This window comes from Cavia porcellus, unplaced genomic scaffold (assembly GCF_034190915.1).
Source record: "Cavia porcellus strain 051 isolate PalLab524CR breed Dunkin Hartley unplaced genomic scaffold, mCavPor4.1 scaffold_17, whole genome shotgun sequence".
NCBI lineage: Eukaryota > Metazoa > Chordata > Mammalia > Rodentia > Caviidae > Cavia > Cavia porcellus.
This window is the reverse complement of record NW_026947500.1, coordinates 42,004,069-42,019,543: the sequence shown is the minus strand read 5'-3', so window position 1 is coordinate 42,019,543 and position 15,475 is coordinate 42,004,069. Positions and strand designations below refer to the sequence as shown.

General features: G+C 53.8%; 1 protein-coding gene across 3 annotated transcripts in view; it reads right to left on the bottom strand.

Moving 5' to 3' along the window:
* Positions 1-5,015: 5,015 nt before the first annotated feature.
* Prdm11 (PR/SET domain 11) overlaps positions 5,016-15,475 on the bottom strand; it is a 74,223-nt gene continuing 63,763 nt past the window's right edge. For 2 of the 3 annotated variants that reach the window (XM_063227812.1, XM_005001563.4), the window contains exons 7-8: positions 14,613-15,239; positions 5,016-13,584 (exon numbers count right to left, since the gene is read on the bottom strand). In XM_063227812.1, coding sequence (XP_063083882.1) covers positions 11,420-13,584; positions 14,613-15,239 — 2,792 coding nt within the window. In that variant the 3' untranslated portion in view covers positions 5,016-11,419. The remainder of the gene's footprint in view (positions 13,585-14,612; positions 15,240-15,475) is intronic. The other variant, XM_063227813.1, reaches the window with a different exon arrangement.

Here is a 15,475-nt window from a genome sequence, read left to right as displayed (position 1 = left end):
TCTGAAAGCTCCATTAGCAGCAGTGGTGTCCCTGAGCGCCAGGTGGCAGCAGAGACAAGGGGACTCCCAGCGTCCTCCCACGCTAGGCCCCAGGTGGCCACTGCAGGGTGGTCTCCAGAGGAAGAGGCCCTGGCATTTCAAGGGGCAGGGCCTGCATTTTAAATCCCTGGGAAATTAGCCAGGGCACATGGAATTAATTGAAGCTTCTTAAACAGGATAAATGGTCTGTAAAGAAAGCCATGAAATGTCTTTACTTTCTAAGTCTGTGCACATAATTCTTTATTTAGTATTATATATGCATATTATATTCTAATGATAACCAGGATTTTTACTGTCATAATAAAATATGATAAGTGGGTTTTATCCCACAGAGCCAGCTATGACATAGACTGCGCTCCCCAGAGAGCTACGAATGGCTGCAGGAGGATGCATTCACTGATTGCCACGGCTGGGGCTCCCCTCCGATGTGCCTCACCCTGCTCCTCCACACCAAGTTGCCTCGTAGCCAGAGGAGCATGATGGGAATTCAGGACCTCCCGCTCCAGTGGAGCTTGGGTCCTGGCCACCATCATGGCCCTGCGTGAGTCACTTGCCTGTGAGCCTGAGTTTCCACCTTTGTAGAATGAATTTGGACCAAATGAGCGCTAAGGACCCTTCTAGGTCTAATCTTTTGTGATTTCTCATCTAGATTGGCTACAACTTACTTTGCACACCTTAAGCATCCTGGTTCATGCATAAAACAAACCCACCCCACGTGCACGTGTGTCTGCACCCCTGCCCCACTCCAGGTAGAGCTCATGAGCACCTCCTGAATGGTTCCTCCTGACAGCCACTGCTCTCCTAGACACTGCACCTGAGACTCTGAGTCAGCCTTGTCTCATTTGCTTAATTGCTGATAGAGTCACTGGTAATTTTCCACCAAGAGTTTCTATTTTTAGAGCCAGTTGGAAGCACCATCCTTTCAAGAGCTTGGAACTTGAGCATCTGTCCCATCTCCCTCCAAGCCCAGATGCCTGGCAAGAAGGGTAAAGCAGATGATGTGGCTCTAGATGGATGTAGGTTGGCTGCTGTCCTGGTGGTGGTGCACTTCCCCCTGCTCTCTGTCTCATCTCCTCCAGGTGAGCAGCACAGATGGTCCCTGGCAGGGACCTGAGCAGCTTTCCCAACTAGAGACAGAGGCACCTACCTGGGAGGAGGATGCAGGAAGTTAGTCTTGGTACTGGAAGACAGATATTGCCATGGCAACCAGTCTAGCAGTGATCACCATGCGATCAAAGCCATATGGTGGCTTGTTCCTAGTCAGATTTGGTCTCCAATTATTATGGTTCCAATTGTGACGTCCTTCCAAAGCCTCATGTCCTCATGGAGGAACTTTTTGGGATGGGTGTTTGATACTGGATTAACCCACTGATTAGCGTAGTTCTGGGTACAACCAATGGATTTTCTGAAGAGGAAAGACCCACCCTGGGTGTGGGTGCACCAACCAATAGGTTTGCAACCTAGATGGAATAAAAAAGGAAAGGAAGCCTGGCGGCCTCCTGCCTACCGTGCTATGGACTGTTTCTCCTCTCCAGTACACCTCTGCCACGCTGCCTGGGAACCAGCCAACTATGAACTGAAGCCTCTACAAATTGTGAGCTAAAACAGATCTTTCCTCCTTTAATTTGTGGGTACTAGGTATTTTGCAGCAACAGGAAGTAACTAAAATACCCATCAACACGGCCCATTTTGGGGCATGATTTACCATCCCAGTTTCCTGATGATCATTCTCAATATTTCAGGCCTTTTGGCAGATGGGGAGGGGAAGCAGCAAAAATCCTTTTTCAGGAGACCACAAATTCCAACCAGAAATAATTGAGGACAATATGCCTTTGTAGCCAAAACAAAAAAAAGAATTTTGAGGGCTTTCTCCCTTGGAGGACTATGGGAGATGAATGTTAGGAGCAGGAGAGGGAACCCTGGGGACACCCCCTCACCCAAGGTAGCCCCTTCTGGATGAAAATTATAGCATCGGGGACTCCCAACACTGCCTGGCATTTATTTAATCCTGGTCTGAGAGGTCATCATAATGATGCTAGTAATGATAACTAATTAACACAGAGTAAACTATGCTGTGAGCTAAACAACTAAAGAAAGAGGCTCAGTGACTTGGCCAAGGTCTTGTGGCCTAAAAGGCAGACATAGCACAGAATGTGGTACTGTCCCATCCTGAAGTTTACCTTCTGGGGTACAGTCAGTGGCTAAGGTTCTTTCCTGGGGGGTCACTTTGATGAAAAGGTAGTAACCTCAAAATGCTACCAGGAACCATGAAATCCAAGCACTACTAAGCTGGTAAGAACTAGAGAGGTCCCCACAGGAGACTGGGAGCCACCTGAAAGACAGTGTGTGGTGTCTTAGTCACCTTCCTGGTGCTGAGACGCAATGCCCAATACCCACTTTAGAGAAGACGTTTATTTTGCTTCACAGTTTCAGTAGTTTTGGTCCACATTCAGCCAGCTCCATGGCAGAAGCAAGATAGTAGAGGAGTCTTGCCAGAGGAGAGCTGCTCAGCTCATGGTGGCCAGGAAGTAGAGAGAGAAGGGAGGAGCCACGGAGGCAGATAGAGGCTTCCAGACCACGTCTGCAGGGACTCACCTCAGCCAGGCGCTACCTCCTAACAGCAAGTCAGCTATGGGACCCCCACGATTCAATCACTTTCCAAGAGCCCCATCTCTGAGCATGAGTCTTTGGAGAGGAGGGGGATATCCACGGCATTGTCCAAGGAGGAGGGCAATTTGGAACAGAGGGGAGCTCAGTATGCAGCGGTGGGCAGCCTGAGCTTTTAGATAGGAGGCTGGGTCAGGGTCAGGGTCAGGGTCATTCTGCTGACATGAGGGAATCCAACACAGAGGCAGGCAACATGGAAGAACCCAGGACTTCCACTGTGACTAATACAATTGCTAGGACCACACTTCTCTCAGGAGTTGCTTAAATTCATCAACCCTTCAATGGACACTTGTTCAGCACCTGCTCTGTGATAGGTGCTGTACACAGTGGCGCTGACAGCCTTGACTTATCCCCAGTGGGAGAGGGGAAAAGTCATAAGCACGCATACACATTCGCAGTAGTTACAGGCTGCAGGCTGAAGTAAGTCTTAGGAGGGAAGTATCAGGAAGAACGAAAAACAATGCCTTGCAGGTGGCTATTTGGGAAACGTGATCAGGAGAGGCCCCTCTGGGAAGGTAGCATTTTAAACCTAAAAAAAGAGAAGACCTTTACCCTGTAACCAACTTGAGAAAAGCCACCCAGGCCGAGGGTTCAGGATATCCTGATAAGGTCTCAAGGTAGAAAACAGCTGGGCAGTTGGGAGCCAGAGTGACCAATCAGGGCAGGAGAGGACCAGGCCAGGCAGGCAGGGCCTAGGGGGCTGGTGACTCGGAGAGAGTCTAGATGGAATCCCCGGGACAATGGGGAGTGACTGGAGGGGTTCTGTGGAGAGGATGCCATGATAGGATCTGTGTTCTGGGAAGATCATTCTAGAAATTTTCACGTGGAGCCCTTTGGGTCTTTAGGCAGCTGACCAGGCCTCTGAGATGTCCTCTGGGGTGAACTAACTCAACTTGTAGTTTGAACCTTGCAAACAGAAGCAGGGGCTAAGTGGGAGGGAAGGGAGTGGAATGGACTGTTCACCCTTACCACATCCTCCAAGCCCCACTTCTGGGGCTTTTAGCCAAGTATGGATGGGGATTTTTCCTTCCCTCAAATCCCAGAGACAAAATCAACACATTCCAAAAACTTTTGTACGTGTGAGTCAAATCTGGGTAGCCTGGCGGTTGTGGGAGGGGGAGAGTGGTCCAATAGCTCAGGCTCCATGTGGATAGCTGAGCCCCTTTGCTCCTCCTCCTCTTCTCTTCTGGGATGCAGAGAACTAGAACATTCCATGGGGACCATCAAGGGGCTTTCCCAACAGCAAGCTTCTAAGTGCTAAGTGGGGGTGGGGGCACTTCCTGGACTGCAGGAAACTGCCAGACACTCAGAAGGCATCGGTGGTGAGAAGGGAGAGATGATGTCAAATAAATGATGCTATTAAGGAGGAAGAGCTCAGGCAGGAGAAGACTCAGCATCTCAGGGGGAAGAGTAAGAACAGTCTGTATCTTTATTGGATTTATGCCCATCCCCTTTATAAAACCACCTGGGCAAAACATCATGTATTTCCCAACCTCAGGCCAGTGCCACTGGCAAACTATGAGGGAAAGATCCTTACGGTGTCCAGCCCTGTGCACAGAGTCAAGCTTGTTTACCTACAATGGCTCTGTACACTGCCTTAAAGAGAACGCTGCGGGGTAAACATGTATGGGGAAATACACCATTTAAAATGGCTTTCGTCACACCCCCTGTTAGTCAGCATTCCACTGCTGTGACAAAATACCTGAGAAAAATCGACTCAAAGGGAGAAAAGATTTATTTGGGCACATGGTTTCAGTGCATGTTTCTTGGCCTGATTGCTTTGGGCTTATCATGAGGGAATTCATCATGGCAGAAGCATGTGGTGAAGAAAAACTGCTCATCTTCTGATGGCCAGAAAAGAGAAAGGGGACAGAGACAGAGAGAATTGGATCCAGGACAGAATATATACTTCAAAAGCATGTCTCTGGTGACTGGAACCCACTTCTTCCAACTGGGTCCCACTTCCGGGAGTACCCACCACTTCCGGGAGATCCACTACTTACCAGTAGCGCCACCTGCTGGAGCCTAACCCGTTCACACCTGAGCCTTTGAGGGACCTCCCTGATCCAAAATAAATACTTCCTTTAGTTTGACAGGTGAGCTAGGCATGTAGATTGCCTGCTAGAAGTGGGCTCCCCTCGGGGGAAGTGATTTATTGTCCTAAAGAGGCTTCTTCTAGTTCCTTCCAAATTAGGAGCAGGCAGGTTTCTACTCTGCCCCCTGAACTCCTGCAATGGGAACCCTTCAAAATCACCCGGAATACAGGCAGGGGAGAGAGGCAAGCAGACAATAGATTTGACTTCGGTGAGTAAATTTAAATGCTTTTATTAACAATCTTCTTACATTACAAGGATAATATGACAAAAGGAAAGTTTCTGCGTACATATGATAAACCAACATAGCTCTATCTGTATCCAGTGTCCTAGGTCCCATCACACAGGTACTATAAAGCGAAGTCTGCGAAATAATAACATTGAGAGGTTTTTTTTTAAGAAAGAAAGTATTAACATATTAATATGTATGTGATAATAGACTCCTAGGTATCTCCCCCCACCCCCACTTTATTTTTCCTTTGTGATTGAAACGAAAATGGTCAGCAGCGTGGGGGTGGAGAGAAGGAGAGAGATGTGGGGCTGGAAAAAGACAGAATCAGACTGCTGGTTCTTCGGGAGAGACAAAGTGGAGACTGAGGGGTGCCCGCAGGCGGCCCGGCCTTTGTCTTCTGGTGAGCAGCGCTGTCACCGGCTGTCCCCGTGTGCACGGAGGCCGGGCCCCTGGATGCCTGTGGCAGCTCTCTCTGAGGTACAGTGCATTGTGGGGTTGCTACTGGGCATGCCCGTGCCCTGGCCGAAACCGACCCACTGCATGGGGCGAAGGCTCGGGCCTGGCCTGGGCTCTCTAGAGCCAGACCCTGGCGGGTGTTCCCAGACCCAGCTGGCAGCTAGCTGTGGCTCAAGGAATGGGCATCGGCAGAACAGACCCGTGCCCAGGTGCGGGGCAGGGGCCAGGTCTGTTGGAGACTGAGGTACGCTGGTAGGATGGTGAGGAAGAGCAGACAGGGGCCCCGGGAGGCCCGGGGAGGGGAGCGGGTGCCCTTGGGGGCCCACAGGCCAAGGCCTCTCTCCAGAGCAGCGCAGGCAGCTGCCCTCCGAGCCGTCACCCGCAGCTCGGCCAGGCCCTCTTCCCACCTTAGGGAGACAAAGGACGGAGAGGAAACTGAAGCCGCGGGCACCGGGCTCCTGTCAGGGCTGCACGAGCCCTCCGTCGTGATGCAGCCAGCTGCGCCCGGGTCCCTCTGGCTGCCAGATGTCCCCTTCGGGCCCAGAGTGGGAGCCGGGGACAGGCTGAGGACGGTGTCTCGCCCCACGGAAGTCCATGGGCCTGGGCGCGGGGCTCAGCCTCTGCCTGGTCGCGGAAGGAGAACAGTGTACATGAACCCGCAGGTTACAGAGTGGGTGGGGCCCCTGGGAGCAGGGGTCGCAGTGTCCTGAGTAGAGCCAGCAGAGGGCGCTGGGCCAAAGCCCTGTTTCTGAGACTGAGTTACCACTGAACTATGAGTGTGCGGATCTGTCTCTCCCTACCCTCCCTGTGAGCAGATGCCCCTGCCCTGGCCAGAAAGCCTCTGGGTGGCGAGCAGCGCTGCTCTGTCCATCTGGGCAGCCCTGGCAGACAGTGGTTGAGCAGGCGAGGGGGGCCAGGACGGCTGTCGTTCAGAGGCTTGGCCTCTAGGGGGCGGCAGAAGCACCCGACAGGGAGGGGGCATCATTCTGGACCACCTAGAAAAAAACCAAGTGCATCTTTCCTATTGCCAGCGACGCTGCTTAGTCTTGGAGGGAGAGGGGACTGGGGGTTTGTGCAGTGGACCCTCCAGAGACCACGCCCTTCTGCCAAGCAACAGTGACCACGGAGGCGTCGGCTTGTGGTGGGGGGAGGTAAGTCAGGGAGTATCTCCTTCCAACCTCAGACTAAGCACGGGAAAGGAGAGAAAGTGCATGAGGAGGGCCGGGGCGCAGCTGGGGCTCGAGGGCCCCCAGAGCCATCGAACTGCTGTTCCCCATCTTCCCCACCCCGAAGCCCGGCCTCCTTCCCTCCCACGACAGCGACAGGCCACCCTCCCACTACTCCTCCAGCTCTATAGACTTCTATTTTTTATATCTATTTAAAACATAGAAATGTATAAATATATAGGATATTATTTATAGATATAGACGTGATTTAATCTCTTCTTCTGTGTGTAGCCGTACTGGATATGTCCATATATACAATCTAGATGCTGTAGGTCAGCAATTGTACACTGCACACACCCCTGTTTCCATGCAGGTCTCCCAGAGAGACCGGATTGCATAGGTATTTCCAGGGCCATACCACTTGAAGGGACAGGGGAGGGGATGGATGGAAGAGAAGGGCCGTACCATTTTCCTCCCAAAATGGCACCTTTTCTCCTTCCAGCTAACTTGCAAAGACCATCTCCAAGAATCACAGCTCCAAGCACTGGGCAAAAGCACCAGGACCCAGAGAGGGCAAGGGGAGGGCCACCCTCCAAGCAGGAGAGGCACCTTGGGCATCTCCATTCCTTCTTCCTGAGGAGCGGAGGAGCACAGGCTAGGATCCAGCATGGTGTTCCCGATGGGCTCTCCTAGCTCAGCTGCTCTCTGCACGCCCTTTCTCTTGCCCTCCTGATGCCCGGCCTGACTGCTTCCACCATCTCAGCCCAGCCTGGCTAGAGACCCAGGGGCGTGCACACGAACCAGCGTGACTGGAGCCTTCTGCCAAAACAGGATGCATGGACCAAGAAAAAGTACAACTTCTCCTTGGAAATAAGCCCAGGCCCTAAGCCAAAAGCAGACCTGCACACGGAATGGCTGTTCCTGAGTCAGTAGGAGGAAAACTGGAAGGTGAAGTCCACAGGACAGAAGGTCTGTTCTAAGCCACTGGGCTCCAGGTGGGCCGCTAATGTGGGTGCCAGCTGGGCTGGGCCTGTGGCCCGTGTCACCCTGTGCTACTGTGCTCAGCCTTCACATGCATTTCCCTTTTGCCTCTTTCTTGGCCTCACCTCCGGTAAATGGAAAACATATTCCAACAATGCCGTAAGTCATTACAAAGTCCTTTCCCCAAATTAAAGGGCTGGCATAGATGAGTCCAGGGGAGGAGCTCGGCCTGACAACTTGACCTGGAAACACGCAGCGGAGGTAGAGGACGGGGTCCCCACGCCCACCCCAGCCCCAGTGCCATAGGCCCCAAGGCCCAGCCCCGAACTGGGCCATCTGGGGGTCCTGGAGCTCTGTCTCACCCTCATTCCAAGGGAGGATGGGAGAAGATGGGACTTGCCCAGTATCACAGGATGTCACAGACAGTCATTAAAATAGAAGAAGAAAAGGCTACCGTCTCAGATGCCCCAGTGCTCTGTCTTACATGACAGGCAGAGAGAACTTGAGGACTCAAACCCAGCCAGAGCTGCAGAGACGAGACCTGAGGGTAGAGGATCTTACTGTTCCTCGATTCGGGAGGAGCAGGTGATTCTTATCAGCGGGCATCTGGTCTCTACGCTCTGCAACACAGCTGATCAGCACAACTGGCCACAAACCTGGGCCTCGAACTTGATTCACTTCTCACCTTTCCATGAGCCAGGACAGTCCCTAATCAGCCAGCTGAGCGAGGACAAGCCTCAGCCCTAAGACACATCTCCTTCCAATCTATGGGGTTCACTCTCAAGCCAGGGGCTCAGTCAAAGGGCTGCATCCATCCAACGGAACCGAATTTGGGGTACACAGGCTGCCTGGCCACAATCGTTCCATGTATCCAAGGTATCAGGCTAGTTCCACACAGGGCTCCCTGGCCAGATTCCAAGAGCCCCATCAACTAAGCCCTTTTTCAGGACAAGAAAGAGAGAGAAAATTGCCTAGGACAGGAACAAGGAGTCATAGAAACCGTAATTCACAGGACAGAGCTTCTGGACCTCCCAGGGAGTCTGTGGGCTGAGAAAAATCCCTGTGAAAACCGCAGTGGCTTGTCACCCTTATGGTCCCCAGTTACCCTATGTCCCGAGACAAAGTGACCTACAGAGCATATGCCGAAGCCCAGGCCTGGCCGAATCTAGAGGAGCCATGAGCACCTAGAGCTTTAGAGGCCCTTGCCAAACTTAATACCCCTGAGGGCTCCACTCCTCCGAGGCCTGGGGACTGTGGTGGGGGGTGGTGGAGGTCCCCATCCCCAAGAGCTGCAAGGTAGGCCAGGCATGGGCTCTTGTGGGAGGCCTGAGCTCAGTTTGGCCTTGGTCCCCTGGGAGGGAACAGTCACAGCCCGGACTTGTTCTCAGACACTGGTTCTCTCCTGGCTTCATGTGAGTGGTCTGGGCCCAACCCCTTCTCCCCAAAGAGGGTCCCCAAGCAGAGGGCAGGGAGGCTGGGAGGGGAAGAGGAGGTGTAAGGCAATCATTGGCGAGAAGAAGGGGCCCCGACTGATCGTGCCTGCCCCACACCGAGGCCTGCCTCGCCGGCTTCCCCTGCCCTCTGCCCACCCCGGGCTCGGGGAAACCCCAAGACTGTGGTCTGTGTGTGCAAAGCGATGGGAGGCTGGAGCTGGGAGATGGGGCCCTTGTGCTTTGCCACGGCTTCCCACCTGACCCCGACTCAGCGAGACTGGGGTCATCAGAGCATCGGCCAGGAGCGTCAGGCTGGGGCTCTCCTTAGGAGTCCCTGCTAACCCTCCAGCTCTTGCAGGAGGGTGTGGAAGGATGTGTGTGACTTGGGAAGTGGGGGATGAGGCTCACCGGTAAGGGTGCATTGATTTGTTGAAGAAGGCAGCATATGAGGCCTGGCAGTAGGACAGTTGAGAACCCCAGGATTTCTGTTGTTTGTTTGTTTGACATGCTACATCACCGTTGAAAAACAAAAACATTTCAAAAAAATAATATATAATATATATAATATATTTATATAATGAAAAGCTATTGACTAGCAGCAATGATTCTAAAGTTACCTTAGCACCACGACCATGGGGGCGAGGGGAGGAGCTGTGAGGGACACAGGGACTGGCAGGACCAGGGAGGGACAGCAAATGTTCAGTGTTGATGACGTTCCCACTGTGGTTGTGAACAGTGGCAGGGACAAGATAAACCAAGGAGGAAGGAGGCTCCCGCGGCTCCCCGGGGAACTGACCACGGACGGCCAAGCCCATCTCCCTCCCTTCCCCAAGGACGACCTGTGCCTCCGAGTCACAGGAGCTCTGCAGATAAACTGTGCACAGATCGGATGGCAGAAGAGGAACACAAGTTTTGAACAGCTTACGCACATTTCTGAAAACTCCCTTGCGAGGTATACTGGTAGTTGAATGAACGAAAGAGCACTGATCAGACTCCTCTAGCTTAAACCACTGCTTGCCCCAGGGAGTAGGCAAGTGGCCATATAAAGCTTATATCATGGGTGTGTGTGTGTGGGTGTGTGTGTGGGAGCGCACAGGCGCACGCGTGCGTGTGTATGCAGTCTGACGCCGTGAGAGCCCCGTCTTATTTCCTGTTCTCTCTACCCTGTTCAGAAAAGGAAGAGCTCACAGGCACAGAAACGTTGTGCAGTCCCCCACAGCCTTCTCGCCGAGCTGTAGAGCATGTTGGGGACTCTCACTTGGGTCGTGCATAACCCCGGACACACCTTACACTGACGGCTCCAGCCCCGAACCATACAGCAGGTGCTTCTTGATTATTAAAGGAAAACAAAATACTCTCAACACATTATAGGATTATAAAGACAGAATATAAATAATGCATGGACATTGAATATATACTTTTTCATTTAACTTGTTTTTAGCCAAAAATCGCTGCCCTGCTGGGGTCTGGATTTCTGGCTCTGTCTCTCACCCGCAGCCCTGGGTGTGAATGGAATCCTATTGTTTTTGCCCTCCACCAAGGATAAACAGGAATTCGGAACAGCCTCATCCCTTCTCCCTCCCCCCAGGTTTCAGGCTACGGTGAAAGGCAGTTTTGCTTGCAGTAAAATGGGTAACACCGTTAGTGTCCAGGGGTCTGCGAGGAGGGATGCAATGCCCAGGGAAGGGGCGGTGGCAGAGGGAAGGGGACATGGGTTCACAGTTTGACCGCCGCTTTTATCTGTAGGACAGTGAAGGAGCCCTCATCAGGAAACAAAGAGAACTCTGGAGCTAAAGTCAGAGGGAGGAAGGAAGATCCAACACCCTAACCCAGGGACACATCCTGCCCTGTGGAAACCAAAGATCCGACCACGCGTCCACGAGAGGCCAAGAAGGCCCCACCGTGAAACCCTATGGAAATAACCAAGGCGAGAACCAAAACCCGAACCCAACCCAAAGCCCCCGAACCCCCAAAGGAAACCAGAAACAAAACATACTACCTAAAGGCGATGACAGAGACCCGTCATGTTAGCTTATGCCATTGGCTGACTGGTGGGGGACCCGCGCGGCCCCGGCACACGCTTCTGTTTGTGGAAATGAGTCGCCATGTGGACTGCAGCTGCCAAGGGTAATCAAGAGTCAGTGTCTGACATTATTCTCTTCTGAAAGCTCCCAGTGGCTTCCGGTGGATGTGTCACCTTGGTTTTTAAAAATTTTCAGTGTGAGTTTTTATATATATATATATATAATAATAATAATATAATATAATATATATTTATATAATATATCAAAGCTTATGAGTATAGATTAAAAAAATATTCAACAGCTTAGCGAACTCTGCAGTGCGGGTTTCCTACATGTCCGGGTAGAACATGGCCCTGTGGTCCACGGTCTGCAGCATGGGCTTCTGTTCCAGGGCTGACATCCTGCTGAGGACCTCAGCCGACAAAGTATAACTGTTACCAGACTTCTCCTCAAACCAGCTGTCCAGGGCTCTCTTGGCATCAAAGTTGGCGATCGGGGGTCCATTGACGGCGATTGTCAACAGGTCGCTGAGCTGCTCCAGGGTGAGACGGGAGCGGTGGTTTTTGCGGACCCGCTGGAGGGCCATACGGCCTTTCTCGCAGCAGGCGGTGGAAGTGGGGAGGACTTTGAGGACCTGGATGACCTTGTTCAAGAGCGGAAACCTCTGCTTGTATTTGCAAATGTGGCCGATCAGGTCTTTAAAGCCATTTTTGGTGTAGTAATCGGCCTTGAGCTCCCGCCACTCCATCAGCAGGCTTCCCCGGGGGTCTAGGCCTTCCCGGCACACCTCCCGGGAGAAGGTAGGGATGGCTTCCAGGTGGTCAAATATCTGCACCATGTCCTCCTTGCCGTAGCTCACCAGCTCCTCGCTGCTCCTGGGCCAGGTGGCCAGGTCAAACACCTGGCAGGCCTTCACGAAGATCCGGCTCCGGGAGTCAAACCTCTGCGCCAGGATGACCTGGGTCTTCTGGCAGATCTTCTCCCTGATGGACTGGAACTTGGCTTCTGCCACCCTGAGGTTCTTCATGGCGATTCCATTGAAGCTCTCCCGGAAGTTCTCCTCGAATTCCTGCAGGTACTCACCCGGGGAATCGGCCAGCCGGCTGATCTCCTGGATGGCCTCCTCGATCTTGTCGTCCACCTGGGACACTAGAAGATACTCGCCCTGGAAAATGTAGGCCAGGCGTGACAGCACAGCGATCACGTCCAGCAGGAAGTAGATCAGCTTGATGGACTGGTAGTCCAGGAGAAACTGCAGCAGGGCCAGGGCGATGGCCGAGGCGTCCGCCCGCTGCGTCTGGCTGCTGACGTCCTTGAGGTGGGCCACTACTTCCAGGTAGTCCTTGATGAGAGCGTTGAGGACGTTCTGCTCGCCGATGATCCACCTCACAGCGCGGATGTCGCCCAGGAACTCGGTCTCCTCGCAGAGCGTGGAGGCGGTGGTGCGGAGCTCGCACATGAGACGTGGCGAGTATCGGTAGAAGCTAAGCAGCTGCTTCAGGTTGTTCTCCAGCTCCTCCAAGCAGGGAAGCTCCTTCCCACTGATGGCATCTAGGATCTCCAGGTGGGGCCGGTGCACCATGAAGGGCAGGCACAGCAGCCAGGGCAGCGTCTTGCGGATGGTCATGAACATGCTGGCACGCAGGCTGGCCGTGATGTTGGCCCCATCCACACCCAAGCCGACAGTTGGCTTCTCATCCTGTAACCGGATGCCCAAGCCTGAAAAGGCTCGGTCCAGCGCCTGGAGATAGCTTTCCGTGCTGGAGAAACCGAGTTCCTGCAGGGACAGGAACTCGGTAGCCGGAGGCCCATCGCTGCTGGTGTACTGGACATAGACAGCCACTGTGTCAGCCAACAGGTCGTCACTCTGGCCATCCAGGATGATACTGAGATAAGGCGACTGTCGGATACGCTCCACCAGGTCCTCCCGCAGCGCGCGGGCGATGTGATGGATGAGGATCTGGCAGTCCCCCTCGTTCATGTACTGGTCCACCACCTTGAGCTCGCACTTGCGCAGCAGCTCGGCCAGCGGCCGGAAGTCCAGGTAGGGCCTGCCCTCGAGGGCCAGGTGGTAGGCGGTGTTGAAGAGCAGGGTCATGTTCCGGCACATCTCCTCCGTCTTCTCGGGGTGCATGCGCAGCTTGTAGAGCTGCAGGCACTTCTTGTGCAGGTTGCTTTGGCTGTGCAGTTTGATGGTGTGGATTTTAAACTGCTTGGAGCCGATGATGAAGGCCGAGGTACGTGATGACTGCACCGTGTACTGGCGGCAGACGTGGCACCACATTTCGTTGAGGGTGGGTGAGTACCGAAGGAACCAGAACTTCTTCAGCCATTCCTGCTTGAAGCGCCGGATCCGTCGTCCGGTGGCTGAGGACATCTTGGAGGGCTCGTCAGTCGAGGTCATGATATCGTTGGAAACAGACTCATCTGCTGAATCCACCTCCTGGTCATCATCTTCCATGATAGCGGGGCCGGACACCATGCTCTCCGAGGCTACAAAACAAACAGGAAAGAAACATTGATACCAGGCAAGGAAAACAGATTTTCCCGAAATGAACAGCAAATGCTGCCCGGGAGGATGTCGCACTGTAAAAACCCAAGTTCTGTACGGCCTGTGATGGATGGAATCCTAGCCTAGAATTTATTTCTAAGCAGTCTTGCTCTCCATGAATGACTCTTCCTCTTTGTGGATTATCCGTGGTGGCCCGCAGACCCCTCATCCCGACCCCACACTCCAGGCTGCCTGCCCTCACCTGCCACTTGTGGGTGCTGGAGGGACTCAGTGACCCCTATCGACCAGACAGCATGAACTGGGAGAGAAGGTCTGGTGCAGGGGAGAAGGCACACCCACCACACATCTCTAGCCATGCCTGGAAGCCTGGGACTCCTACGCTCCCCACTGATTTGGTTACGGGGGAGGCAGGCTGGACTGAAGGCAGCCCAGAGGGGCCTCCGAGGGACTTCAGGGCCAAAATGTAGCTTCCTTCAGATGCATGCTTTGAAGATCTGCACCCCCTCCCATCCTGAACTAAGGGGTGTGCCCTACACCCCTTGGGCGCCACGTTGGGGGACTAGGATCGCCTGGGGCAGAACAGATTCTGGAAGAGAGGAAGGAGGCTGTGTTCCTTGACTCAGGGGAGTCATGAGAACCTCCCAGAAGGACACCCTCCTTGGGCCTGGGGATACAGGGCACGGGCTTTGGAAAAAGGCACCAGCCAGACCACCAGAGAAAGGCAACGGGTCAAGAACACAGCACACACCCCTCCTGCAGCGGAACTTCCTTTATTGACAAGGAGGATACAAGGGCGACACGCAAAGCATCCACCAGGGCTGCAAGCAGGCCTACCCCTGGCACTGGGGGACGCTGGCTCCCACCGGCTCCCACCCACGGAGGTGGCCAGTTGCGCACCGCGCTCCTCAGGCCTGCCGGCAGGTGGCGCCAACACGGAGCTGTAGGCCACCCTCCATACAGACCGCTGCGCTCTCGTCCCTCTACAAAACTCTCATCCAGACCAACTTACCTGCGGGGTCCGAGAACTCTGGGAGTTCCAGTACCTGTGGTGGCAAAACGGGGGGCTCAGGAAGCTTCCCAGACTTAAGCATGTCTAGTTCTGCCTGGAGTTCTCGGACCTTCTTCTTTAGGCGAATACAGTTAGGGCAAAAGGAGGTGGTGGGGAGCTCATGAGGGTCGGAAGCCAGCGAGGCCTCGGCGGGGCTGTCGGCCTTGAAGGGTGCCGGCTCCTCATCCTCATCCTCCAAGGGGCCCGGCTCCTTGGCAAGCCCTTGGGGGGTCTTCCAGTCCCCTTCCCCCTGGGTCCGGCTGACGGTCTGCACACCGTGGGTCATGGTGGCTGCACACCGGCCGTAGGTGTCGTCCTGGTACTTGGGGACTTTCCGGATGACCAGCGAGGTGCTCAGGGCCAGCTGGTGGGCTTCCACCTTCGCCGATTCCAGGGAGGCCTCCAGCACATCCTTGAAAATGAGGTCGATTTTCTTCTTCTTGGTCTGGGGATGCACATCCCCCTCGTCAAAGCCACGCTTGTAGGGACTTTTGCCCTGTCTCAACACGGGAAGATGAATGGGACCCCTCAGGTCTTCTGGGTTATCCAGAGCCTGCTCAGACTTCTCCCTCGGCAGCCTCTTCTCGCCTAGGAAGGAAAACCAGGGTGTAAGGACATGGGGAAAAGCCCCCAAAGGAGACACCGACAGAAAACAGAGCTCTGGCCTTCTGGGATGGGTGTGAAAAATATGGAGAGGTAGACCAGATGGAGGATTGGGGGAGCTAGTCATAGGACCCGGAGGGCAGAAAGAGTTCTTAGGAAAGGACAGATCAGAAGAAGCCTGCTCCCTGGAAACTGCACTTACAAGTTGAGCAAAGTCTACA